At 38.4% G+C, this 27,122-nt stretch overlaps 2 protein-coding genes and 1 pseudogene across 3 annotated transcripts in view; all 3 read left to right on the top strand.

Annotated features, from left to right (window-relative positions):
* The first annotated feature begins 2,818 nt into the window (after positions 1-2,818).
* Positions 2,819-27,122, top strand: part of LOC143030363 (uncharacterized) — a 57,226-nt gene continuing 32,922 nt past the window's right edge. The window contains exons 1-3 of the mRNA XM_076193514.1: positions 2,819-2,968; positions 10,187-11,592; positions 15,391-15,518. Coding sequence (XP_076049629.1) covers positions 10,557-11,592; positions 15,391-15,518 — 1,164 coding nt within the window. The 5' untranslated portion in view covers positions 2,819-2,968; positions 10,187-10,556. The remainder of the gene's footprint in view (positions 2,969-10,186; positions 11,593-15,390; positions 15,519-27,122) is intronic.
* Positions 4,097-4,215, top strand: LOC143032081 (5S ribosomal RNA; annotated as a pseudogene).
* Positions 19,344-27,122, top strand: part of LOC143031594 (uncharacterized) — a 33,973-nt gene continuing 26,194 nt past the window's right edge. The window contains exons 1-2 of one of the 2 annotated variants that reach the window (XM_076195662.1): positions 19,344-19,541; positions 22,499-24,238. In XM_076195662.1, the coding sequence (XP_076051777.1) occupies positions 19,490-19,541; positions 22,499-23,754 (1,308 nt within the window). In that variant the 5' untranslated portion in view covers positions 19,344-19,489 and the 3' untranslated portion in view covers positions 23,755-24,238. Of the gene's footprint in view, positions 19,542-22,498; positions 24,239-27,122 lie in introns of those variants that run through there. The other variant, XM_076195661.1, reaches the window with a different exon arrangement.

Consider the following 27,122-nt stretch of genomic DNA (forward strand, 5'->3'; position numbering starts at 1 on the left):
CATCTTGTCATCGGAGTTTAATGGGTTAAAATCCATTCCCACTCATTCTGATTCCCACGTACTCCTTCTGGACCCAAATAATTTCTTTAGAAGTTTTCAATGAATGTTTTGGTGTAGTAAGAGACATAACTGGAGAAAGGTTGTGTAATGCTCTGGAGCATTTGAATGAGCTTTTAATAGATATGAATGTAAGATTTCTTGAGTATGCTGTATGGAAAATAGAATGAAATAAAATGGGTAGCTCAACACAGAGTACCTGAAACTAATTTTTTGGTATTTTATTTTATCATGAGTTTAGAATTTCATTTACAAATAACTTGACACCTATTTTGTACCATCTGTGTGGTTTGATAACTAGTCATATCTTATGTTAGTTCTCTCTTGTTATGTGAAATTGCTAATGGATAAAAAAAGAATAAGCTGTTCTGGATTTTTTTTCTATTCCAAATTATTTTGAGAGAATGAGAAGGGAGGGTCACCAATTCTTTAGTGGGGACTTGTAATTCTATTATTTTATATTGTTCTCCTACACAAGCTGGGGAACCATGGACATTATTTACCAAAGCCTTGTACAAAGTAAGAGTTTATTATAGATGCAAGGCCTATGCCTCATCTGTATATTAGATTCCATATACTTTCTTTTCCTACACCTAAACACATCATCTGCATTACCTATGAAAAACTTGTATACAAGAAGTGTATATATCTATTGTCCCTTGACATCACAAAAATATCTCCAGTAGCAAGTATGGCTTTAAATTTAGAATGCACAGCTAGTTAGTAGTGACCAAAATAACATAGCTTCATCAAGGTCTTGCTATCTTAACAGTGTGCCAGGCAATATCCAAGTGAAGCCTGGCTTCATCATCAATACAAGATATGATGATATTTATTGGTACCAATATGTTAAAAGAAGAAAGGAAAAAAATGAGTGAATATTTTTCAGTAGTATGCCTATTTGTGAATTATCTGAAACCTTAGTACCATTGTATCTATTGTACTTGAAGATTGGGATGGTGTGTCAAGAACCTGTCTATTTCAATTGTCTTGTATCAGTAACGCAATGTAGCAAAGAGTAGGAATGTGTTGGATGAATTGTGATGAAACAAGACAAAATCCCCAGACAGAAATGTTGGAGGTCAGATCAACATGCAGGTACTGGATTTCAACAAAGCATTTGACACTGTCCCACTCTAAACTATTACTTAAACTAAACCAAAATGGGATTGAAGACAACATATTGGGATGGATCAACACGTGGCATAATAAATGAACGCAAAAAGTAATTGTTAAGGGCGGAACATCACACCTTTTATCTGCCATATCTGGAGTACCACAAGGTATAATGCTTGAGCCCTTAATGTTCCTACTATAAATCAATGACATTGGTGATAATTTAAGCTTTGATACCTAGGTTGCTATTTGCTAATGAATGACTCCTGTTTTTGAGACGGATTCAAACCAGAGAAGTCCAACTACAGCTACAAAGTGATCTAGATGCTGTAAAAGGTCTCTTGCATGGCAAATCATCAAATGAGCTTCAATCTTAAAAAAAATGTAGGTAACGAGGCAGAAATCCCAGAGCTTTCACTTACAGTATGCTTGGTGTAAACCTTGCATCTACTGATCACTGTACCTATCTTGGTGTCAACCTTACAAGTGACATGACTTGTGGAAATGATGTCGCAAATAATGCCAATAACATACTAGGTTTTGTCCAAAGAAATCTTTTAGATGTGACATCAATGTGAAATTTGCTGGAGTCAAGGCACTCGTATACATAGTATTCCTCTCAAATAACATGCACATGGTCTAAAGACGATCAGCCCAAATCGTCTTCACTGAATATTAGCGTCCTACAAGTGTAACCAATCTATTGCAATCTCAACTGACTTAAAGTAATAAAGAAGCCCAGTTAATTTACAATTTCCTATAAAACACTCCACAGTGAAGCTGCAGTAGACATTCCAATATGTCACAGAGGCCCTTCGGTCAACCATGATACACAACCAGACTTCAATGAAAATAATCCCCCCCCCTTTTTTTTTACTGATACGAAGTATATTATTATTTTCTTATCTGTGACTGTATATTCTTTATATTTGTGGATTAATTAATTTGTATAGGTCATTGAATTGCACCGTTTGTGAAATTACCTTATACTTGAATAAATCAAAATCGAAAAGTTCAATTGCAATGCCGCACAAAAACATACAATATCTTCACCATCTGAGACTGGAATAATCTTCCACCAGACATTAGAAAATTAAACTACAACGAAGGTATTGAAATTAAATTGAAAGAAGTCTTAAAGTCTGCACGAATGGAATGCAAATCACATATGGTCGACAGTGCTTCACAGCGATGTCCGGATTTTTTGGGGGGGGTTTCTGAAATTCTAGGACTAATTCAAATCGAACGAAATATAAACGGGGAGAGTAATGTTACGTTGAAGATTATCAAAAATATAATCAACATTACAAATACCATAATCATTGCCATAACGGGGCAATGCACCCAAGATATTGTCACCTATGAGGGTTATGAAAACGGCGTATTGTATTCCGATAGGCCATGTACGCCAGTTGTCATGATGATGATTGCACGCTCTGCATAGGACCTGGAATTAGCCTTTCCTTTGTTGATGGCTGAAACTGCATACTGGTCGCCAGACCGTATGTCAGCAGAAGTCTGAGATAGCTTGTATTCAAAACTATAATGGTTGAAAGTCTTACTGGGTAATCATAAGAAGTTCACTATTACAAAACGATCCGTTTGTAATGCCCGCGTAAGACATGACCTACGGGGAAAAAAATAAACATTATATAAGTGCAAAGCGGTTCAATAGATGGCGCAGACATGTAAACAAAAATGGCTTCCTTTCAAACAACAGAGAAATAATGTTGTTATGTTTTGTTAGCTTCGATTTCGTCATGTTTGACTGAACTACCTTTGTTAACATGTAAACGTAAGCATTTTAGCCACAATAGTAGTTCACAGTATCGTGTCCATACATATAGCCAACCAAAAGTGAAAGGTTGATTATTTAAATAAATAGAAATAATCACATTAATTTCCAGACAATTTTGCATGTAGCTATCGGTAGGAAATGACATATGTAGGAAACTAATAAGTAATTATTAGATAACTTAGTTAACAGTTAGTTCAGTGTTGTCAACCTAATGAAACTGAATCGATTCAAATTTCACTTTCTCTTGATTTCATCAGTTACGGTAACTAGTAACGGGAGGGTATTGGTTCGGTAGAAGAAAGTTATTAATTAATGTTGAGAAAGCTAAATACCGAATGGGGCGGAGGCTGCAGAATTTTTTTAAATTATGTGGAAGCAGCCAGAATTGGAGAACAAATGTCTTTCAGAATGGTAAAGGTCACTAAACATATATTCTAACAACCTTGTGAATTGATACCAGAGAAAGAATAAGCAAGACTGACGGCACCCTAGAATATAAATAACCTCCAGTATACATAGGCATTAACCAAGGGGAGTTCCCTTACATTAGTTTTTGATAATGAAAAAATATCTGCATATCTGCTTTGGATATATATATATATATATATATATATATATATATATATATATATATATATATATATATATATATATATATATATATATATATTTATATATATATATATATATATCCACACACACACACATATTTTGGTTATGTTCTTATAATGAAAGTATTGCCATGCCCATGGGCTAAAAGCAGTATCAAATAGGGGAATAGTTTTGAGGAACATCAGCAAAAATAATCAACTGTTTTGGACCTATGGGGCATTTGGTCTTTTGGAGCTACAACACAGGAGAAGTTTTCACTCTTTCAAATTGATGCATTGATACCCCTTCACTTGGACTGGTAGCCATCAAGTTGTTTATCTCTAAAACACCCTATCATATAGGAAGAGATTTAATCTTATTTAGACTCCCTATTGAGGATTCACTTCTTCCAGATGGTTGCATCTATTTCTGTAGTATACCTTTGTGAAGGAAAGAACCAACAATGATAATAGACTGAGGTCTGAGCTGAGTTGCCTATTATGGAGAAAGGAATCCTCCTCACACACATACACACACAATGACCATACCACTCTGAACACACCGCTTCTCGTCCAATCAGCGAAGTTAAGCAGTGTTGGGTCTGGTTAGTACTTTGATAGGTAACCGCCTGGGAACACCAGATGCTGTTGGTATTTAACTCAGTGGCATGCTTGGTAGAGTCCCTGACTGTCACTATGGTGGTCCAGGTTCGAATCCTGCCCAGGGTTGAAATAATTTTAGTAACGCTGTGCTTTGAGTCTTTACTCCAACTCTTGTGGACAGGGAGTTCGGGGTGTGTGTGCATGTAAGGTCACAGCATTACCCATAGATCGGTCATACGAGCTCTGGGCTCTCTTCCAAGAGGGAAATAGCTGTCTATCATGAGTCCAACATGTGATCCAAAGACCAAGGTGAATCACACACACACACACACTGGCCTCACAAGCCAGAGAACTGGGGTTCGATTCCCCGGCCGGGCAGAGATAAGTTGGGTTTGTCTCCTTTCACGTGTAACCCCTGTTCACCTAGCAGTGAGTAGGTACGGGATGTTAGTCAAGGAGTTGTGACCTTGCTGTCCCGGTGTGTGGTGTGTGAGTGGTCTCAGACCTACCCAGAGATCGGCAAATAATGAGCTCTGAGCTCACTGCCGTAGGGTGGTGTCTGGCTGTCTCGACAGAGACTGCAGCAGATCCAAGGTGAATACACACACACACACACCTGTACACTCCTCCCTGCCTTTCTTCCTCCTCCTCCCCTTCCTCCTTCCCTGCTCCCTTTCCGTTCCTTCTTCTCCCTTCTGCCTACCTTCCCTTTCCCCTCCTCTTCCTCCACACAAATTTGAAGCTAGGTATGATAACTTGGGGAGTAGGAGGCAGGACCCTATGTTGCTCCTTTTCCTGTATACTACAAATAGGTAAATTAGGTAAATGCAACCTTGTTTCCTTGCCCTTATTCACTCACTCCCACCCCTAGTCCCATCCCATAATCCTGCCTTTCCACCTGTAAACCTTCTCTTCCTCATCCACCTCTCATCCCTACTTCCCTTCCCCTGTTCTCCCACCTCTACTCCGCCCATAACCTTGCTGTCCCACCTCTGCATCCTTTCCTCCTCCCCCCCACTTACCCTATCTCTGCTTCCCCACTCCAATCTTTCCTCCCCATGCCCATATCCATGCCTCACTGCCCTTGATTTTATGCCCTTACTCTTCCTCTTCCCGTCCCCTTGTGCTTCTGATCCCTGTGTGTGTATTTACCTAGTTGTATTTTACGGGACAAGAGCTATGCTCGTAGTGACCTGTTTTCGTACCTCTCCATGTCCTTTTTGTTCTTAAAATCGTGTATAGTTCTGGCATTCACTGTTTCTCTGTTCAGTTTGTTCCAGACATTGGTCACTCAGTGTGGGAAGCTATTTTTTTTTTTCAGGTCTCTTCTGTAACTGTCTTTCTTTAGTTTCTTTTCGTGTCCTCTTGTTTCTCTTCTGTCCCACTTTAATAGGTCGTCTCTATCAAGAATTTCCATCCCTTTCATAATTCTGAAAATGGTCAACAAATCACCTCTTTCCCTTCTCTGTTCTAGTGTTGACAACTGTAATTTCTCCAATCTTTGTTCATATGTCAGATTTGACAGTGTGGGTGCCATTTTTGTTGCTGCTCTTTGGATTCTTTCTAATTTTCTTATGTTCTTTTTTGTGCTAGGTGCCCACATTGATACAGCATATTCTAATTCCAGTCTTATCAGCGTAACAATGATTTTTTTAACCATCTCCTCATCTATGTAATTGAAGGCCACTTTCATTGATCTTAATAAGTTGTATGTCTCTCCAAATAATTTATTTACATGTTTGTCAGGTGTCAGGTATTTACCTAGTTTTATTTACATAGTTGTATTTTGCGGGAAGGGGAGCTATGCTTGTGGTGTCCTGCCTTTGTATCTTGCAGTGTCTAGTTTGCTTTTGAACTCATGAATGGTTTTTGCGCATAATATATCATTATCCAGTTCCAAGTGTCCACTACTCTATGTGGAAAACTGTTTTTTCTTCAGTTCTCTTCTGTAGCTATGTTTTTTTATTTTCTTTCCATGTCCTCTTGTGTTTCTCTTGTCCCAGTTTAGTAAGTCCTCTCTATCGAGTATCTCGCCTTTCATGATTCTGTAGATGGTCAGTAGGTCACCTTTCTCTCTTCTTTGCTCCAGCATTGGTAACTCCAGTTTAGCCAATCTCTCCTCATATGATAGGTTTGCAAGTGCAGGTGCCATTTACATGTGTGTATTTACATATTTTACCTAATTGTTTACAAGAAAGGAGCAACACTCATTGGGTTCCTTCTCCTATTCTCTAATTTTTCCTCATGCCACCTACCCTCAAATTCATGTACAGTTCCGAATTAATCTATACCCTTGATTTCCAATTATCATATTTAGATTTGAACTCATTTATTGTTTGACCTTGGGCTGTATCACTTCCTAAGCTATTCCAAGTGTTTATGCATCTATATGGAAAACTGTATTTTATCACATCCTTAATTTGTTCTCATGACCTTAGTGCCCTCCCATGTTAAATCAGGATATCTCTTCTCTCAATGCAATCCCCTTTAGCAACCAGAATAATGTAATCATATCACCTCTTTCTCTCGATCTCTAAAAGTTGTCAGACCCAGTACTTTTGGTCTTTCCTTTCTGTCAGGCTGGGGATCAGTGTATTTACATAATTGTAGTATACAGGAAAGGAGTAATGGTCATTGGGTCCCATCTTTTCTAATTTTCTAACATACCTTGACTCAAATTCATGTAAGGTTCCATCTTAATCTCTCTCTTTGATTTCCAGTTATTATATTTAGATTTGAACTCGTGCAATGTTTGAACTTGGACTATATCACCTTCTAAGTTATTCCACATATTTATACATCTAAATGGAAAACTGTATTTCTTCACATCCTATCAACATGTGGTCTTAATTTACATCCATGACCTCCCATCTTTAATCAGGAGATCTCTTCTATCAGTGCAATGTATCCCCATGAGTGACCTGAATGGTGTGTGTGTATTTACCTAGTTGTATTTTACGGGAAAAGAGCTATGCTCGTAATGACCTGCTTTTGTATCTTTCAGCATCAAGTTTGTTCTTAAATTCTTGTATAGTTTTTGCACTCACTGTTTCCTCATTCAGTTTGTTCCAGATATCCACCACTCTGTGTGGGAAGCTATTCTTTTTCAGATCTCTTCTATAGCTATCCTTTTTAAGTTTCTTTTCATGTCCTCTTGTTTTTCTTTTATCCCACTTTAATAAATCATCTCTATCAAGGACTTCCATCCCTTTCATAATTCTGTAGATGATTAGTAGATCTCCTCTTTCTCTTCTTTGTTCCAGGGTTGGTAGTTCGAGTTTGGCCAATCTTTGTTCGTATGTCAATTTAGAGAGTGTTGGCATTGTCTTTGTTGTTGCTTTTATAATTCTTTTTAATCTCTTTATATTCTCTTTAGTACTGGGTGTCCATAGTGTCACAGCATACTCCAATCTTGGTCTTATCAATGTAACTAATATTTTCTTTACCATTTCTTCATCCAAGTAGTCAAAGGCCACTTTCATTGATCTTAGTAAATTGAATGTTTCTCCAACTATTTTGTTGATATGTTTGTCTGGTGCCATGTCTTTGCTAATAATTACTCCTAGGTCTCTTTCCAAGTTAACTTTTTTAACTTCCACAATGGAACCGAGCCGAGATTCTACACGAAGGTATGGATAAGAAGGTCAGAAAATCTATAGAAGCTGCGTACTTCACCACTCGTCCGAATATCAACAATAAGGCTGGGAGCTTCACCTGGGCCAAATCTTCAGCTAATATAGCGTTTCGTGATTGGCTGTCTCAGCGGGCCAATCAGGACGCAGCGCTATACGTTCGCACACCCCCTTGAGCCATAAGGCGGGTTTATAATCTCTGTATGTTTCTAGTATGCTCATTCCTTTGAGAAAGTCGTTAGACGAAACGTCAGGAATAAAGCTTCACCTCCAGTCCATGTTTCCTTTACCGTGTCTATACAAGTCTATACAATTTTTTAACTTCCTTTGTACCAATTTTATATTGTTCCAATATTCTTTTTTTACTTTTTCCAAATTCTATTATACTACATTTCATGATGTTGAAGTTCACTTCACACTTTTGACCTCATTCCCAGACTTTGTCCAGGTCATTTTGTAGTGATTCACAATCTTCCTTTATACTTTCTTTAGTAGTTTTGCATCATCTGCAAAGAAGTTCATATATCATTCCACACCTTTATCCATGTCATATATATATATATATATATATACATATATATATATATATATATATATATATATATATATTATATATATATATATACATACAAATACATATATATATACATATAAATACATACACATATATATATATATATACACACACAAATACTCATAAACATACACACACACACACACACACACACACATATATATATATATATATATATATATATATATATATATATATATATATATATATATATATATATATATGGCAAACATTATTGGAGCTAATACAGAACCCTGTGGGACTCCACTTATCATCTCTTCCCAGGTTGAGTTTTTGTCTCTTAAGTACCACTCTCATTTTTCTCCCATTCAAGAAATCTTCCATCCATTCCAGTAACTTTTTTTGTACTCCACCTATTGTTTCAGTTTTATTTAGCTTTTTTCTGTGTTTGTGTGTGTGTGTGTATTTACCTAATTGTATTTACCTGATTGTATTTGCCTAATTGTAGTATACAGAAAAGAAGCAACACTTGTTGGGTCCCATCTCCTACCCTCCAATTTTATTATACCTAGCCTTAAATGTGTATTTACCTTGTATTATGTGGGAAGGGGAGCTATGCTCATGGTGACCTATCTTTGTATTTCACAACATTTAGTTTGTTCCTAATGTATGATGTTTGTACACACTATTGTTTCATCCAATTTGTTCCAGACATCCACCACTCTGTGTGTAAAGCTGCTTTTTTCAGATCTCTGCTGTAACTGTCCTTTTTGAGTTTTTCTTCATTTCCTCTTGTTTTTTTTTCTGTCCCAATCTAATAAATCTTCTCTATCAAGGACTTCCATACCTTTCATATTCTGTAAATGGTCAACAGATCACCTCTTTCTCTTCTTTGTTCCAGGGTTGGTAGTTCCAGTTTAGATAATCTTTGCTCATATGTCTTGAAAGTGTTGGGGCCATCTTTGTTGTTGATCCATGGATTCTTTCTATTTTCCTTATATTCTTTTTTATACTGGGTGTCCATAGTGTTGCTGCATACTTCATTCTTGGTCTTATCAGTGTGCCTAGTATTTTCTTTACCATTACCACATTCAAGTAATTAAAAGCCACTTTTATTGATCTTAATTAATTGTAGGTTTCTCAGACTTATTTATCTGCTTGTCTGGGGACATGTCATTGGTGATGATTACTCTTAGGCCTTTTTTTGGAACCAACTTTCTTTACTTCCTTTGCACTGATTTTTACATTGCCCTGATATATATATTTTTTTTTTTCCAAATTCCATTATACTACATTTCTTAATGTTGAAGTCCATTTCCCACTTCTGACTCCATTCCCAGACCTTGTGTGTGTATATGTTCATAATAAATTTTTTCTTCTATAAACTTGTATCCTGTAACACCCAACATTTCTCCTCATCTTCCCTAGGTCTCTCCAGGACTGGACAGTTGCATTTGTGGTGTGAATGTAGGGGTAAATCTATGCCTTTGGGTAGTAGGATGAGGAATGAAGAAATTACATTTTTTTTTTTTTTTACAGTTTTCTGCAAATTAAGTATTAGCTCTTTGAGGTTGGAGCTCCAGGAAGAGATGAGGATATTCATGGGCTTCAGAGAAGGGTAGCAGAGAGGTTGTCCTTCTCAGTGCCCATCCCTTGAGACAATACATTCAAATCTTCCTCATTAATCCTAATGAATTTATTGATGCAATGTGCACATTGCTACAAGTTGAAATGGTTATTCACATAATGCATGTTTAAGTACCTTTTTTGCATTGCAAATCCATGTATTAATGTAATACTGTACACCATTACACTGTGTAGGATTTCTAACAAAGGCTATTTTTAACACTTTCAGAAATGGTTGTTACAAACATGACACAAATCATTAGGAAAGGAATCATGATTGGAAAACAGGAATTGGGACTTGAGCTATAAAATCTCATCCAAGATTTGATGAAGCAAAGAAGTATATACAGAAGTTCTATCACATAAGTAGTTACAAGATACAGGGTAGCAGAAGTGATGTTTCTGTTTTATGCCACAAACTCTCATGTTCAGTGCTGGGACAGTGGTTAAGGACCATTGCTCAGAGTGGATGTCTGTTTAACCTCTGCACTGTGACCAGATCCTGAATCCATGCTCTTGACCTCCTTAGTGGCTGCCAGCTGCAACTGCTACTACTGCGCTACAGTGGCTTCCTACAGGGTAAAGTGTAAAAAGTAAATATGCCAAGATCTAGCAAGATGGCTACTACTGGTGAAAAGACCCTCATATGCTCAATTTGTAGTTCTGCATTTTCTCATGCAAAAGCCCTTAGAAGTCACCTGAAAATACACTCGAGTGAAAAGCCGCACAAATGTTCAATCTGTAGTGCTGGCTTCCGGCGACCAGCTCATCTCAAACTTCACATTCGGACACACACAGGCGAGAAGCCTCACAAATGTGTAATATGTAATGCTGCCTTTGCTCGCACAGGTACCTTGAAAGATCATGTACTGACACACACCAATGACAAACCTCACAAGTGTTTAATTTGTAGTGCTACTTTTGTCCATGCAAGAGGTCTGACAATACACACGAGAACACATACAGGGGAGAGGCCTTTCAAGTGCTCATTTTGTGATTCTGCATTTGCCCAGGCGGCAAATCTAAAAGTGCACCTTCGCAGACATACTGGGGAAAAGCCTTATAAATGTTCAGTTTGCGATCGCGCCTTTACATACGCAGGGACATTGAAAACGCATCTCCGGAATCATACAGGAGAACGACCTTACAAGTGTACGATATGTGGTTCTGCATTTGCTCAGGCTGTGTACCTCAAATTGCACATTCGATCTCATACCGGCGAAAAGCCTTATCAATGTTCCGTTTGTAATGCAGCTTTTTCCCAGAGAGGTGGTTTGAGATATCACCTTCGGAGACATGCAGGCCACAAAGGTGAAAGAACTTATAGATGTAGACTTTGTGTTGCAGTATTTACGCAATCCGAAACTTTAAAAAAACACATGGAAACACATACTGAAGAAAATGATCTTCATTGTACTATTTGTAATGCAGAATTTTCTTGTGTACAGGATCTTGAGACGCATACATGTAAAACGGTTGGAAAGAGTGCAAGTTGTATTTCTTATTCACCTCAGGCAGATCCTGTTGACCTGAATGACTCTTTAGGCCCTGATGCCTGGCCTTTTGTCCAGCACTCCATATTCCATTCCCTTCCATTCCTCTCTGCATCTTTGTTTAAAAGTGAAACTCCTAAATGAATTAGATTTTTGGACAGTAATCCTGGTATTAATAGCCGAGGAAATAGATGAGCACAAATTAGTTGAGACAAGATTTAGTTGGAGCAGATCCATATAGTTTTAAAAAAAAAATATTGAGGATTATAGTGTAGACATTGCAGTGGATGGCCAATTCAACCATCATGTATGTGTTTGAACTTTATATATTTTTGTTACTTCAAGAAGACTGCCTCATTTTATATGATTACAGATGAAAGTTTGTCAAATATTTTATATTTTGTTTCCTAAATTACTTTGTTCTAGGAATTTAAATATATGCATTTTTTCCCTACCTATTTAAAAGTAGATCCTAATAATTTAATTTCAGTTTTCAGGGAAAGTTTAGGTATAATTTGAGACTTAATTGGAGGAAAGGTAACTAGGAATGTAGGGGATAACTAAAATGTGCTAATACTAGATGATGTTGAACCTCTTGAGTGTTTTATGTACAAACTTTGGAATTAAATGGGTAGTTTGAGTATAAATACCTGAAACTATTATGCATATTGATTTTTCCTTTTGTTTATTACTGTACCATAATTGACCACATATTTGGTCCAGCTTCATGGGGTTCCACAATCCCGAGAAGTTTGGCAACAAATCTTAATGAAGTGTCATCAGTAATACATATTTATAAACACATCCCTCAGTGTAACAGAACCTAATTTAATGGATTTTGGAGGCAATGGACTAAATACAGTGACTCAAATTAAATTTTCAAGTCTAATTACAATCACTTCATATCAACATCCATCTTCACAATCCTTGGCAAGTATGATACTGAATTACAGTAAACATGTTGAATTTATTATATCAGACTGATTTACCCCCCTTTTTTTTTGTCATTTAAATTGAGGGATATACACACCAAAAGGCCTCTTAATCCATATAAGGGAAGGCAGCCAAGGAATCAATCCACACTTGACCCATTCCACAACACCTATTTGTTTACTTCTTTGTCTTGGCTCCTTGTGAATGAATGGCCATTCCTGTCCCCTACTCCATCCACTGCCCTCTGTCTGGATCAGAAGCAATGCAGCACCACAGCTGGGCCTGATAACCAAAGGTTGTTCACCTTCACTGCTTCGTTTGTATGGTAAGCATCCCTCATCCACTCAAGTTATTACAAATGACAGGGGGAAATACCTTTGTGCCACACTAATTTAATATTCATTCACAGCCATTCTCTACTCATACATCTTGCCCTCTTATTTCTCTGGTGAACAGATATTTCCATTTTACCCACAACCCCTTCACCTCATCAATTGATCTCATTCTTGGTCTTCCCCCTAAGTTCACTCCACTCACCTCTGCCCACTATTTTTTGCTAATCTTTCAGCACACATTCACACACTAGACTATTGCAAAAATATCTAGACACTTTTTGCATTGAGTCAGGAATGGGAAATTAAAAATATATAATGGACATAGGCAATAGCTATAAAATATTAACCTCTTCAATACCGAGTCAAATATTAATGTGCACATTAGCTGCCTGATGTACGATGATGCATTACAATATGCGTGTTATAAAATATAAAGTTATAGTTGTTATACTCGTTCTCCCCCAGAATGTTTGTACATACATACATACATATACCAAGGCTTTTTCCCCCTTCCAAGGGAGGTAGCCAAAAAGGGAAAGGCATAAAAACACTCCCACCCATTTCATCCCTAAATACACTCCACACCCCTCCCACCCTTCCTCTCATCTGAGCACCTCATCTGAGCACCTCCTGGATGACGGGTCATCCCTGCACCCTGCCCACCGCCCTGGGTCAGAAGCAGTGTCGCAAGACACAGTACATCCACAGCAAGGCCGCTTCATTTAATCGGCGACCCCCCCTCTCCGTCCCCCTTTGCATATAAGGAGAGGACGGGGAGAAATCCCTTCGGGCTGCGTCAAAATTTACTCACACATACTACCCCACCCCCCACCCCCCCGCCCATTCCTCCTCATGCAGTCACAACATCATCCATATACAACCATTCTCCACTCACCTCTGTCTTCCGTCCTCTCCCTTCCTTCCTCAACAGACATTCCCCTCTTCCCCAAAGCCCCCTTCACCCCATCCATCCACCTCATCCTAGGACGTCCCCTCATGTTCACTCCCTCCACATCTGCCTTCCATACCTCTTTTACTAGTCTTTCTTCACTCATTCTTTCCATGTGTCCAAACCATCCTAATATTCTTTCATCAACCCTATCTCCCAAATCCTTTTTCACCCCTGTTCTCCTCCTCAAGTGATCAAGCCTGTTCCCAGGATAAGAGGGTCACTTGGCTACAACTACAAATTAAAGATAATCAGGAAGCCAATGCTGGCATCCTCATATACTCACACCTCATGACACCTATGTAGGTGTCATCGTATTCAAAGGGTTAAACTATTCCTGATAGTTTCAGCACTTAGTAAGCACTGAAACTATCAGTTGTTTTAAGAAACAGACAACTTTATGGATGGGGGTGACAGGTGGTGATGGATATGGAGCTGCCTAGTGTAGGCCTTATGGGCTCTTGCAGTCTCCTTCATTCTTATGTTCTTATTAAGTGAATCCATTATTAAAGCAAAAGAGGAGAAAGATTGGGAGTGTCGATAAAAACAAAACAAAACAATGTGTTACTTGACAAATGTATCATTAAGATTATGGGAGAGATGTACAGGTTGCTGCAGAAGACTAAGCTGACTTTTCACTGTATGGACAAAGAGATGTAAAAACTCAGGAACCTTAATTTGTCCAAGATTAGCATGTGTGTCAGTGGTCTAGTCCCCATACTGAGTGAAGAATATAAGTAAAATCAAGAAAATACACAAGGCAGCAACCAAACTAGGTTCCCAGCCTGGCAGATAAACCATATGAGGAAAGACACACTGGGTCTGCCAACTATGAAAGATTGAAGAGAAAGAGGTGATATGATTACTGCATTCAGTTCACTAATGGGGATAGATTACATTAACAGATGAGATCTCTTGATGATGGGAGGGCTTCAAGGTCATGAAAACAAAGGAAGACTACACGTTGAAAGGATGTGAAAAGATAGTTTTCTATATAGATGCATAAATACTTACAATAGCTTAGATGATATAGACCAAGTTGGAAGAATACATAGATTTAAATCTAGATATAACTGAAAACTTCAGGATATAGATAATGCTGGAACCATACATGAATTTGAAGCTAGGTATAATAGATTGGAGTAGGGGACAGGATGAGCATTGCTCTTTATATTCTGCAATTAGGTAAATAAGTAAACACACGCATCTGTAGACTGTTATTCGTCATTTCATCTCTGGATGTGTGCTATTTTTTGCTTCAGCAATTTGGCTGAAATTAAAAAAATACCAAATCTACAAAACACTGCCACAAAATTGCCCATATTTATTGTTCTGCTGACTGGTCAGCCGTGAGCCAGAGCCTGGTAAACAGCGTGAGTTGCAAGAACTGTTATATGATGTCAACCACTTCCAACACGGCCATGTACTTGTTATTATATACATATTTTTTGTAGCTTGCTGGCTGAGCGGGTTAGGGCGTCATTACTTGCGGCGAAGGTCGAGGTGAGGGCGGTTCGAATCCTGCCACCGGCGAAGTTGAACCAAGGGCATGGTTCATTAAATTCCATGCTACAAAGCCCTCTGTGAGGGGCACCGTCCTAGCCTCCCGATTGGGGGGAGTGTGTGACGTTAAAACATATCATCATCATTACTGTAACATGGTCTTAGTCATCATGATGCATCATTGGAGCAACTCACGCACAACTTTTTTCAATGTCGTGAGTGCCAGCAGAGCATTATGGCACTAAAGGCCCCTCACACTATGCATCAAATCATAGGGACCCGAGCCCCGGCAGTCCTAGCAGCACACTCAAATTGAGGCGCCAGTATCCTCCCAACTGTGGTGGATTGGTGAGGCGCAACAGAAGACCCACCAAACTGCCTTACTCATCATGTCACAGAAGTTGCAGCTCTACTGGCTTTGTGAGGACATTCTTCAATTGATAGAACTGTACAAGGATAACGTGAGTCTGTGACAATTGAAACATCAACTGTACAAAGACAAAAATGTCAGGGATGAGCTGAGTTGCATGTGTCATTCATCCACAGTAATGGGTCACTGATCATTATTAAATAATATATTATAGTTGCTAGTGGTTACAATACGTATAACTTAACTTTCTAAGTGATTTAACATAAAATTTATGATATTTTAGTGGACATATTGCAATTTATTGGATTATTGGGATTATTTTGATAATTTTGAATAATCTAATATTTTGTCATTGTGGTCACATTACATTAGGGACATCCGTTTTAGTACACATCAAATTATATCATGTTTTACTTAACGTTTTTGAAATTAATCATAGGACTATACTGGATAATATTAAGATGAGTATTTTGATCATTCTGATTAATCTAATAATAATTTATCATTGTGGTCACATTACATTAGCAACATCAGTTTTTATAAATGTAATTATAAATATGTTTTATGTAATATTTGGTGAGTAGAGAATAATATTTGTTTTCATGTTGTATGTAGATTTTGTGGATAAATTTTAAAGGGACATGTAATCAAAAAGCCTGCTGTTTTGTGTTGGTCATTTAAATATGATGCCTAATGCTTTAGATTAAACCATTTTCATTGCTGTTATCCATGAAATTTGCAAACTGATGTTGGAAAATTTTAAAGGTACTTTTGTTTTGGTAGGCATGTAAAGTGCCTTATTTTGGTGGACATTTAAAGGGCTAATTGTTTCATTTTGGTGATCTAACATATCTAATCCTACTAAATCAATTTCAATGTTGCTATTAGCCATGAAAATTGCATGCTGGTGTTGTTGGTGGCTATCTTTTAGATAGACTTTTATTTTCAATGACATTTAAATTTGGGTAGACATTTAATGAAAAGAGGGAAGGAGGGGTAGTGATTGGAAATGGAGTATGTGGGGATGAAATGGGTGGGAGTGGATTTATGCCTTTGACTTTGGCTGCCTCCCTTGTAAGGGGAAAAAAGACATTGTTATATGTATTTAATGTAGTAGTAATAATAACGATAATTTTTTACATACCAATGGCTTTTCCACCGTTACAAGGGATGTAGCTAAATTCAAAGGCATAAATCCACTCCCATCCATTTCATTCCCTCATACTCCACTCCCATTCACCACCCCTCTCTCCCTCCTTTCTTGGCTCCTCCTGGATGACGGGTCATCCCTGCATCTCGCCAATTACCCTGGGTCAGAAGCAATGTAGCAAGACACATTACGATGATAATAATAATAATTATAATAATAAGGATAGTGCTGGTGACAATGTTTTGTATCTTAATTATATTCTGTTCCTTTACTTACCTTATGAGCATAGCTCCCCTTCCCGTAAAATACAACTAGGTAAATGCACACACACACACACACACACACACACACACACACACACACACACACACACACACACACACACACACACACACACACAAGACAGCTATAGAAGAGATTTGAAAAAGAACAGCTTTCCACACAGAGTAATAGACAGTTGGAACAAGTTAGATGAGAAAGTGGTGTGTGCAAAAACAATACATGAATTTAAAAATTGTTTAGATAAAATGAGAAATGAAGACGGGACCCCACGAGCATAGCTCCCCTTCCCGTAATATACAACTAGGTAAATACAACTAGGTAAATACACACACGACCCTCGCCCGGGGCTGAAATAATTTCAGTATCGCAGCGCTGAGGGGTGTTACTCCAACTCTCGTGGGCGGGGAGTTGGGTGTGTGTGTGTGTGTGCAAGGTCATAGCATTACCCTTAGATCGGACCTACGAGCTCTGAGCTCTCTTCCAGGAGGGAAATAGCTGTCGATCACGAGTCCAACACGTGATCCAAAGACCAAGTGAATACACACACACTAGACACTGCGAGATACAATGGCGGGACCCCACGAGCATAGCTCCCCTTCCCGTAAAATACAACTAGGTAAATACACACACACATACATGGTGTGTGTGATTCACCATGGTTCACCATAGTCTTGGATCACGTGTTGGACTCGTGATTGACAGTTATTAACCTCTCGGATGAGAGATCAGAGCTCGTATGACCGATCTATGGGTAATACACGTACACACACACACCCAACTCCCCGCGCACGAAAGTTGGAGTAACAACCCTCAGCGTAGTGATACTGAAATTATTTCATCCTTGGGCGGGATTCGAACCCGGACCGCCGTAGTCCAGGAAAAAGTAAAAAACACCGGTGACCTGGCGGGATGCTCTCAATCTCCCGTCACAGTTACCCAAGTGACCAAATGTCTGGGATTTTGCCCTTTTGTGGGTGTGGATGAAAAGTCCTCTTCCCGCCCGTTGTCGGGTGCCTGTTATGCTGTTTTCGTCACAAGCCCACGCTACTAAAAACATCCTGCTACCCTTCTTGTTTTCGTACAAAACATCCACTCCCTGACCATCAAACTCATGCTACTTGCCACAATGATTCAACATGGCCTAACTTTGGTCCCTCCTGTTGACTGCTCTGTGGTGTTCATGCAGTCTCTTGGCCTGCCCCCGGCCTCTCCAACGTTGTGCGCGTTGCAGTCCATACACTTGACCTCGTAGACCGTCTCTGTTTGGACCTCCTTCACTCTCGATCTTTGACCTTCGTGGGAGCACCGTGCAAAGTGTTGCTTGGTTTATGTGCCACATTGACCCCGTGTCTCCGAAGCAGTCTTGACTGCTTCGGAGACACGGGGTCAATGTGGCACATAAACCAAACAACACTTTGAACGGTGCTCCCACGAAGGTCAAAGATCGAGAGTGAAGGAGGTCCAAACAGAGACGGTCTACGAGGTCAAGTGTATGGACTGCACCGTCAGAAATCGTCACCCTTGTTGCTCCTTGTGGCGTCGCTCTTCGGTCGCTTTCCCTCTGTGGTACCGTTCACCTCTTCACCGCTTGGTCCGGGTAACCATTGGCCCAGAATACCCCTCTCAGCTTGTTCCTCTCTTCTTTTACTGAGTGAGGCGTTGAACACACTCTCTCTGCCATGCTCCGTAATGTCTTCACCACACTCCTTTTGTGACATGCCGGATGGTTGCCCTAGTAATCCAACAAGTGGTCGGTGTGCGTACACGGCCCGTAAACGACTCGGGCCACTGGTGGTGAACTCGTGGATGTTGAAGAACTCCAGTGAATTCCTGGGAGAAATTCGAGGCATCTGTGTGGAGGAGGATGAAATGATCGTTTCGTTTGACGTAAATTTTATGTTTACGTCTTAACCGCATGACCCGGTAAGGCGATCCACCATGTCCGCGATGAACGTGAACGCGGGGGCTTCCCGGAGAATGAGAAACTTTCGCCAGAGGAACTGATGGGGTTGGTACGTTTGGGACTACTAACTACATAAAATGGGAAAGGATTCCACTCTTAGGTTTTGCGGGCGAAAATGAGCACTTGAATATGTTAGTGCTTGTTAGGTATGTGTGGTATTTTGAGTTATGACTGCCTCTAGTTATTCGTGTATTTGTTGGATGTCAATTTCTTTGTTTGTGTCATCTAAATTGTTCGTGATTTTGTACATAATTTGGTGTGTGTGGATTCGTTTTCTTGTTTCAAGTGGTTCAAGTTTAATGTCTTGTTTTAACCCAGTGACCGATGTAGTGTGTCTGTAATCACGTCTGATCCATCTTGCCGCTTTATTTTGTGTCGACTCTAATTTGCATACGCCATTGGTAGTGTGTGGATCCCAGACGGTGTCGCAATACTCTAAGTGTGGCCTAACGAGTGTTTTGTAAGGAAGAATTTTGATGTCTGCGTTGCATCTCCTGAGTTCTTGCATAGGAATCCATGGGCTCTGATGATTGTAGACCTGACGCTGCTCACATATGTGGCCCACCTCATGTCCACTGAAATGTGGACCCCCAAGTATTTGCGGTGGTAAACTACATCCAAGTTTGTGTAATGTAGTGTACTGTATGGGCAAATTAGATAGGTTAGTTAGTACGGGTGAATGTGATTTGGTGACATTTGTCTGGTCTAAATGTCATGTGCCACTTGGCTCTGTTACTTACATACCTATATACTAAACTATCGTCCGCAGAGTCTAGTTGTAGAGGAAGGTGATAGTGGGAGAGCATTTAGGTATATTTTGTATATTTCATACAACTTTTTATATTTCGACATGTTTGATTTAGGTCAAAAGTGTCAGCAAGAATCCTTTCTTTAAGAATTGCAAATAGCCACTTGTGCAGGGGAAGATGTGTACATCATGTTTGATTATATTCATCTTGACGGCCAGCCTCGTCTTCCTCAGTACGAAAATCCAATTTAAGGACTTCACTGCCTAATCTCTCGATTCACCTTGCACTGATTATGATTTTTAGAAGTGCACGCCTACGCGATATAGCAATAGAAAATTAATGACCAATTGTGTGAATTATAGTACATCAACGTAATATGCGATTTTCTGGGCGGAAACCAATAACAAAAAAGTTGATAAAACCGATTTATTAACGAATGAAGTCGCGGCGGTTGAATGATATCCTATATTTATTTTGATAGATGCCGAGGTCGAAGAAATGAAAGTGTAAACTCGTCTATTCTAACCTAATCTACCTAACCTAACTTAATTAACCTACGTAACCTAACCTATATTTAGTAATTCGGTACCTCAAATTTTAAAGATCATCCGCGTCGTCGTCGTCGTCGTCGTCGTCACGGATGCTGACGGCCTGATTATATTATTGTACCTCGGGCAATTAACAGACGACGGCAGAACCCCGTGTTCTCTCAAAAAGTCCAAGGAAGTCCTATTGTCTTTGTAACAGCGCTTATTAATGTCACCTGAAGTTGGAGAACACCTAGTCCACAACGTGAAAGCCATCGTCTAACTGACAGTGACTGGACTGGTCAGACAACATGGCGTCTGGACTGAATCCTAGCGGTTTCGTTCGTTAGTAGATTTGCTTGGAGCAAGGTTTTTTCTTATTTATTTCCGCCAATAAAATCGCATTTTATGTTCATGTATTATAATTTACAAAATTAATATTTAACTTTGTAATGCTATATCACGTAGGTATGCACAACTAAAATAAAACCCGAGTTCTTTATGTCCACTCCTCAAGTCCATTTTTATTAATTGAATACAAACAAGTGCTTCATAGTATGAGCAGTTACATAGGACTTGAACAAATCTTTGAGATCCCTGGGATATCTGTGAAATACAGATGTGGCATAGGAGTTGGAAGGACAACAGTTGTGTAGGTAACAAGCAAATGCTATTATGGGCACATGTCAACTGTGCAGGGGAAGGTTATTTTCCTTATCAGTTCATTACTTCATGCTGCCTGGTTTGATGTTAGTTCCAATTGGATATGGAGACTGCCAATTTGGTAGGCAAAATGCAGTCTTGTCAAAACACTTATTCATTGTTTACATTCTCACAAATAGGTATGCAATGACCATAGATAGAAAACCATCAATTAAGAAATATGTTTCTTAGGTTACTGTATTTTCAGCAAGTTCTTTTTAATGCGAAGTGTGTGAGTTACAGGAGTATCATAGATCATTTGGGACTGGAATACATCAAATACATTCAGCATTATTCTTCATAATCTAACCAAAAAGTAGTCTTATGTTGTCTTTGTGACTGAAGAGTAAGATTGTCACAGGCACAAACCAGTTTTCACAAAGAAATTGCAGTTCATTTTAAGTGACTGTTTTGACTGAATAACCATAACTCAAAAGGCTATTCCCACCTGCTTCTTGTTTTAGTAGTTGATAGAACTGGAGGGGTGGTAGAAAGTTTAACTTAACCTAAGTATATGTAGGGATAGGTAAGGTTTGATTGACAAAATTATTTTCCAAGATGATGGACAACACTTTAGTTTTATTCGTGGGCTTGTGTGTGTGTTGGGGGAGGGGAGAAGGTGTTCCCTGACAAATGGAAACCAGTAAATGATTCACAAGGATCACCCAAACATTGATTTCAGACATCTTTGATTAATTATTGGGTGGGTGTAGGTCTCTGTAAAAAAATTACCAAGATTTCTTATTTCCAGTTATCTGTGATATGCTATCCTTCATCATACTCTGATTTTATTATCATTATTATTGTTATCATTATTTTATTATATTTTCTATTATTATTTTTGTGGCTTTATAAAGTTAATTCATCCACTCCTATGGCTTCTTATTTCTATATTAATTTTCTCTTTGCCAATCTCTCTTTTCCAGTTTCTGTGTTCCATCCTTTTAATATTTGTTTACTCATTAATTTTCTCTCTTTTCTTCTTCCTCTAAGCATCTTGGTATGAGTTGTTTGTTCTCTGACCATGTTGCTATTTGGTTAATGCCTGAATGTAATTCTATATTTTCATCATACTCCTAGAATATTATCAAGTAATATATTTTGTATAGGAATGTTATACAAATAGCATCATTCACAATAACCTGAAAGCTTAAATCTTATAACGATTTGCTAGTGGCTGTTTTCACTGAATATAACTCAATAAGCTCTTCCAACTGTGCCCCTTGTTTTATTTGATGGAAGGGAGGGGTGAATCTAACCTGTCCTAGGTGTAGGTAGGGACAGGTTTGGATAAATTGACTAGAAGTAATTTACTTCTCACACAAGGATGTCAAAAATCCTGGTTCATTTTTACTGTCGCAGTCTTTTTTTTTTTTTTTTATAATTTTCTGCACGACCTCATACTTTTTTAGTACTTGCTCATCCTTCTTTCTTCTTCCATTAGCCTTCTTTAATACATATTATTTGTTGACTTCCCTTAGTGTATTTTGGTTAATGCCCCTACTGTATTTCCATACGCTCGTGTTACTCCTATTACTTGCTCTCTAAAAGTTAGATGTTGAACTTGTTACATATTTTCTTTCAGGTCAAGGGGTAAATATCAATATTCAATTGGAAAAGGTATCTGAAGATTTCATATATTCATCATATAATAAAGAAAATCCTGTGTGGCATCTGCAACACTCAAATCTTGCAAGTCATCTTAAATATCATGGGATGACTCACACTACAGAGACACCTTTCGAAAGTGACCTGTGTGATGCAGCTTTCTCAGGAAAGAATACTCTTGGTAAACACACGAGGACTCACACTGGAGAGAAGCCTTTCAAGTGTGACCTGTGTAATGAAGCTTTCTCTTATAAGAGTAAGTTCGAACGACATGTGGTGACCCACACTGGAGAGAAGGCTTTCCAATGTGACCTGTGTGATACAACTTTCTCACGAAAGAGTTCTCTCAAACGACATGTGGTGATCCACACTGGAGAGAAGCCTTTCAAGTGTGACATGTGCGATGCAGCTTTTTCACAGAAGAGTGCTCTCAAATATCATGTGATGATGCACACTGGAGAGAAGCCTTTCAACTGTGACCTGTGTGATGCAGCTTTCTTGCAGAAGAGTGCTCTCAAATATCATGTGATGACACACACTGGAGAGAAACCTTTCAAGTGTGACGTTTGTGATGCAGCTTTCTCACATAATAAATCTCTCAAATATCACATGATGACCCACAGCGGAGAGAAGCCTTACAAGTGTGACCTGTGCGATGCAGCTTTCTCAAGAAAGGGTGGTCTCAAATATCACGTGATTACACATTCTGGAGAGAAGCCTTTCACTTGTGACCTGTGTGATGCAGCTTTCTCAACAAAGAGCGCTCTTAAGTATCATGTGATGACCCACACTGGAGAGAAGCCTTTCAAGTGTGACCTGTGCGATGCAGCTTTCTCAGGAAAGAATACTCTCAAATATCACGTGATGACCCACACTGGAGAAAAGCCGTTCACTTGTGACCTCTGCAATGCAGCTTTCTCAGGAAAGAGTGGTCTCAAATATCATGTGATGACCCACACTGGAGAGAAGCCTTTCAAATGTGACCTGTGCAATGCAGCTTTCTCAACAAAGAGTGGCCTCAAATATCATGTGATGACCCACACTGGAGAAAAGCCTTTCAAGTGTGACCTGTGTGATGCAGCTTTCTCAACAAAGGGTGTTCTCAAATATCATGTGATGACCCACATTGGAGAGAAACCTTTCAAGTGTGACCTGTGTGATGCTACTTTCTTAAGAAAGAAATATCTCAAACGACACGTGGTGACCCACAGTGGAGAGTCACTTCAAGTGTGACCTGTGCCCTACAGCTTTCTCAAAAAAAGTAATCTTAGATGCCATGTGGTGACACATACAGGAAAGATTTTTTTTTCAGATTTTTCACAAAGAAATCGTCACACACATACTGTCAGTTGTAAAAGTTAGTTGGTTGACTCTTGGTTGTGCAGTTATATGAGTGACCTATGGTTGGTCTATTGTGTAATCACATTTTTGCTCATTCGTAATTGAAGTCTTGAGTGTTCCATTAAGTGGATGAATGTTCTTGTAATTATGAGAAACCATCAAGAATGTTTGAGTGATGTGACTTGCAGATAACAGATATCTGCACATCATAACTGATACAGTTCTATTTACCTTAGCATTTTGCAAAGTTGCTTGGATTATACATCATTGTTGTAATTTGTGTTACTGTAAATATAAATATGATAATATATTAAGCAGTGTTTATTGAATCCCTGGAGATACAACACCCACAGTTTAATACAGTTTTTTCAAGAGTAATATCAGATGGCATATGATGACTTGCTCATTGTTGTTAAAGAATAAATCCAAGATATTTGTTAAATGGATCTGTTTATTATCTGAGCCAAGATAGTACCTCCTGAGAGAGAATTTCATGGTCAGATAATTTCTGAAATAGATCATGATGCCTCCTTGACTTCTAGCGCCCTTGTCTTGATTTATCTTTCTGCTTGTAATACATCTTTCTTTGATCCTGTATTATGGCAATGTACATGAAAGCTTCCTTAATGGTGAGTTCTTTTCAGGAGAGACTTTACTGTGGTTATTATTATTTATATATGGGGCAGAGACTTGGAATTTAAGAGAAGCAGAAAGGAAGTGTTTAAATGTGTTTGAGATGAAATGTCTGAGAAGTATGGTTGGGGTTACTAGGCTGGTGTGTGCGTGTAATGTCATAGCATTAGCCATAGATTGGTCATATGAGCTCTGAGCTCTCTTCTGGGAGGAAAATAGCTGTTGATCACGAGTCCAACATGTGATCCAAAGACCAAGGAGATGACAACAAAGGACTGGCACAGACCACCTCTTCAGCTACCCTTTTGTACAGATGGGATCACAATGACATCACCTCAGTAGATATCTTCACAAGTATTGACCAGGTAGGCACATTTAATGGATTTCATGTAACTTTTTTTATGTATTGAACATGTGTAGGTGATACTAACAGTGTTTATCATAGTTCATGATAAATTTGCCAAAATATGTTGAGATGTTCATCTGCCTGTGTTCTTTTCATCTGTACTTGCTTTGATACTCACATTCTCATACTGTCACAGTACTTTTTAGTTGATTAGTGACATTTAATTGTGTTTGTGAGAGAAAGAGATAGCACTGACAGTTTCATGAAATCCACTGTGCAAAAATAGATATGCAAATTTTCCCTGTTATTTATTAACAGCAGTTACCTGCCTCCAAAATTACAATTTACATCTCCATATTATAGTCATATAGCATGAAATATTCATATATAGAGTTTGAATGTGAACAGCAATAAGCCACATAAAGCCTTTAAAAATAGGTAATTGTTTAGTTACTGTTAATGAAGTTTCAGGACCTGCTCCACTGTAATGCATTTTAGGTTACCCGAGAATACAAATACAGCCCTTTTATATAATATATAGGTGTAAATAGTGGAGTGTTACCTAAATCAAACCTAACAAATCATACCTAAGATATTATTTTAGTCTTTTACCAGTCTCAACTCATCTTAATTGTGTGTGTGTATGTGAGAGAGTCAATTTATATTTTTAGGGTCAAGCAGGTCTGCTTCCTTTTGTAGGGTAGGTTAGGTGAGATAAGTTTTTATTCAGCTAGATTAAGGTTGTTTTGTGCCATGTTACATATTTGTGAGGACAAAACTACCTGACACTGGCTACATTCACATTAACTCTTACTGAATTTGCATTACACATTGCATACTACATTGCATGCCCTTGACTAGGATGTAGAAAAATTGAGTAAACAGAACCTAACCAAACCTAACAACATAATCAACAAAACAAATTAGAAGTCTGAAGTATGACATTTTATACACACACACACACACACACACACACACACACACACACACACACACACACACACACACAAATATATATATATATATATGTATATATATATATATATGTCTATATATATATATATATATATATATATATATATATATATATATATATATATATATATATACACACACACATATATATACCAGTGGTTTTCCCCCTTATAAGGGAGATAGCCAAAAAACAAAGGCATAAAATCCATTTCCCCACATACTCCACTTCCATTCACACCCATTGCCCCCTCATATCTTGGCTCCTCCTGGATGATGGGTCATCCCTGCTTCTTGCCCACTGCCCTTGGTCAGAAGCAATACAATGTTACTTTAGGATTGCTTATAATGGTGGCAATAACTTATTTCTTGTACATTTATTGCAGAACAATCAAAATAGCAGACTATCACCAGATTGCTGATGCATGAGGCAGCTGGGATGAGGATGATAAGATGCATACAGAGGTGCTTGCCTTCAGAGGTTTTGGATGTCATCCTTGTAGAATTGTTACTGGTAAGATATGGTTGAAAATTACTCTGTGTATATTATTCTGTATAAAACAAATAATTTGCTATGCATGAATTAATAATACTTTTTACCAAAATATTATACTGGATACTTTTGTGCAGATTGTATGAACCCTTTCATAGCAATGAGGGACAGTGGTTTTGTTGAACAATTTAGATCTCGCAAAGTGTCTGTGATTGACCTTCTTGAGGAAATAGAAGAGGAATTTTCTGCTGCTAATGATTATAGAGATAATAATTTATTGGAAAATCAAGGTGAATCCTACACTGCAGCTAGGGTTATTTATTAATTAAATCTAACATTTTACCTGAATCTCAGGACGCATTATACTGCCAGGTGTATGACTTAACTTCACATTACCTGTATGATAAACCAAATCATATGTAATGTTATAACATAGGTATTCATGGGTCATTTAACTATTGTTGCAATTATGTCTATTAGGAGAATGCAATATTTGTCTGGCAAACTAAAGATATTGTGGTTCCTGGAAGGATTTTGAGGAGGGAGCATATTCCCTCAACATTGTGAGATCATGCCAAAACAGCTGAGATTATATTCCAATTTGGAGAAATAAGCTTATTATGTAACGTAATATTAGATATTACGTCATATGTGTAATTATGTTATAGAATTGTGTTCCTTTGTATTACATAACTATGTTCATATTTCTTGTCTATGTATGTATTGTAACAATGTTAAGCAGTAACGCCCGTCCACTATATGTAATCTTGCCTACGTGCGGAAAAAGGTGCGCACTCTTGTAGAACAAACAGACAA

The sequence above is a fragment of the Oratosquilla oratoria genome, chromosome 12, assembly GCF_046742065.1.
Source record: "Oratosquilla oratoria isolate Oo_2021 chromosome 12, ASM4674206v1, whole genome shotgun sequence".
Taxonomy (NCBI): Eukaryota; Metazoa; Arthropoda; class Malacostraca; order Stomatopoda; family Squillidae; genus Oratosquilla; species Oratosquilla oratoria.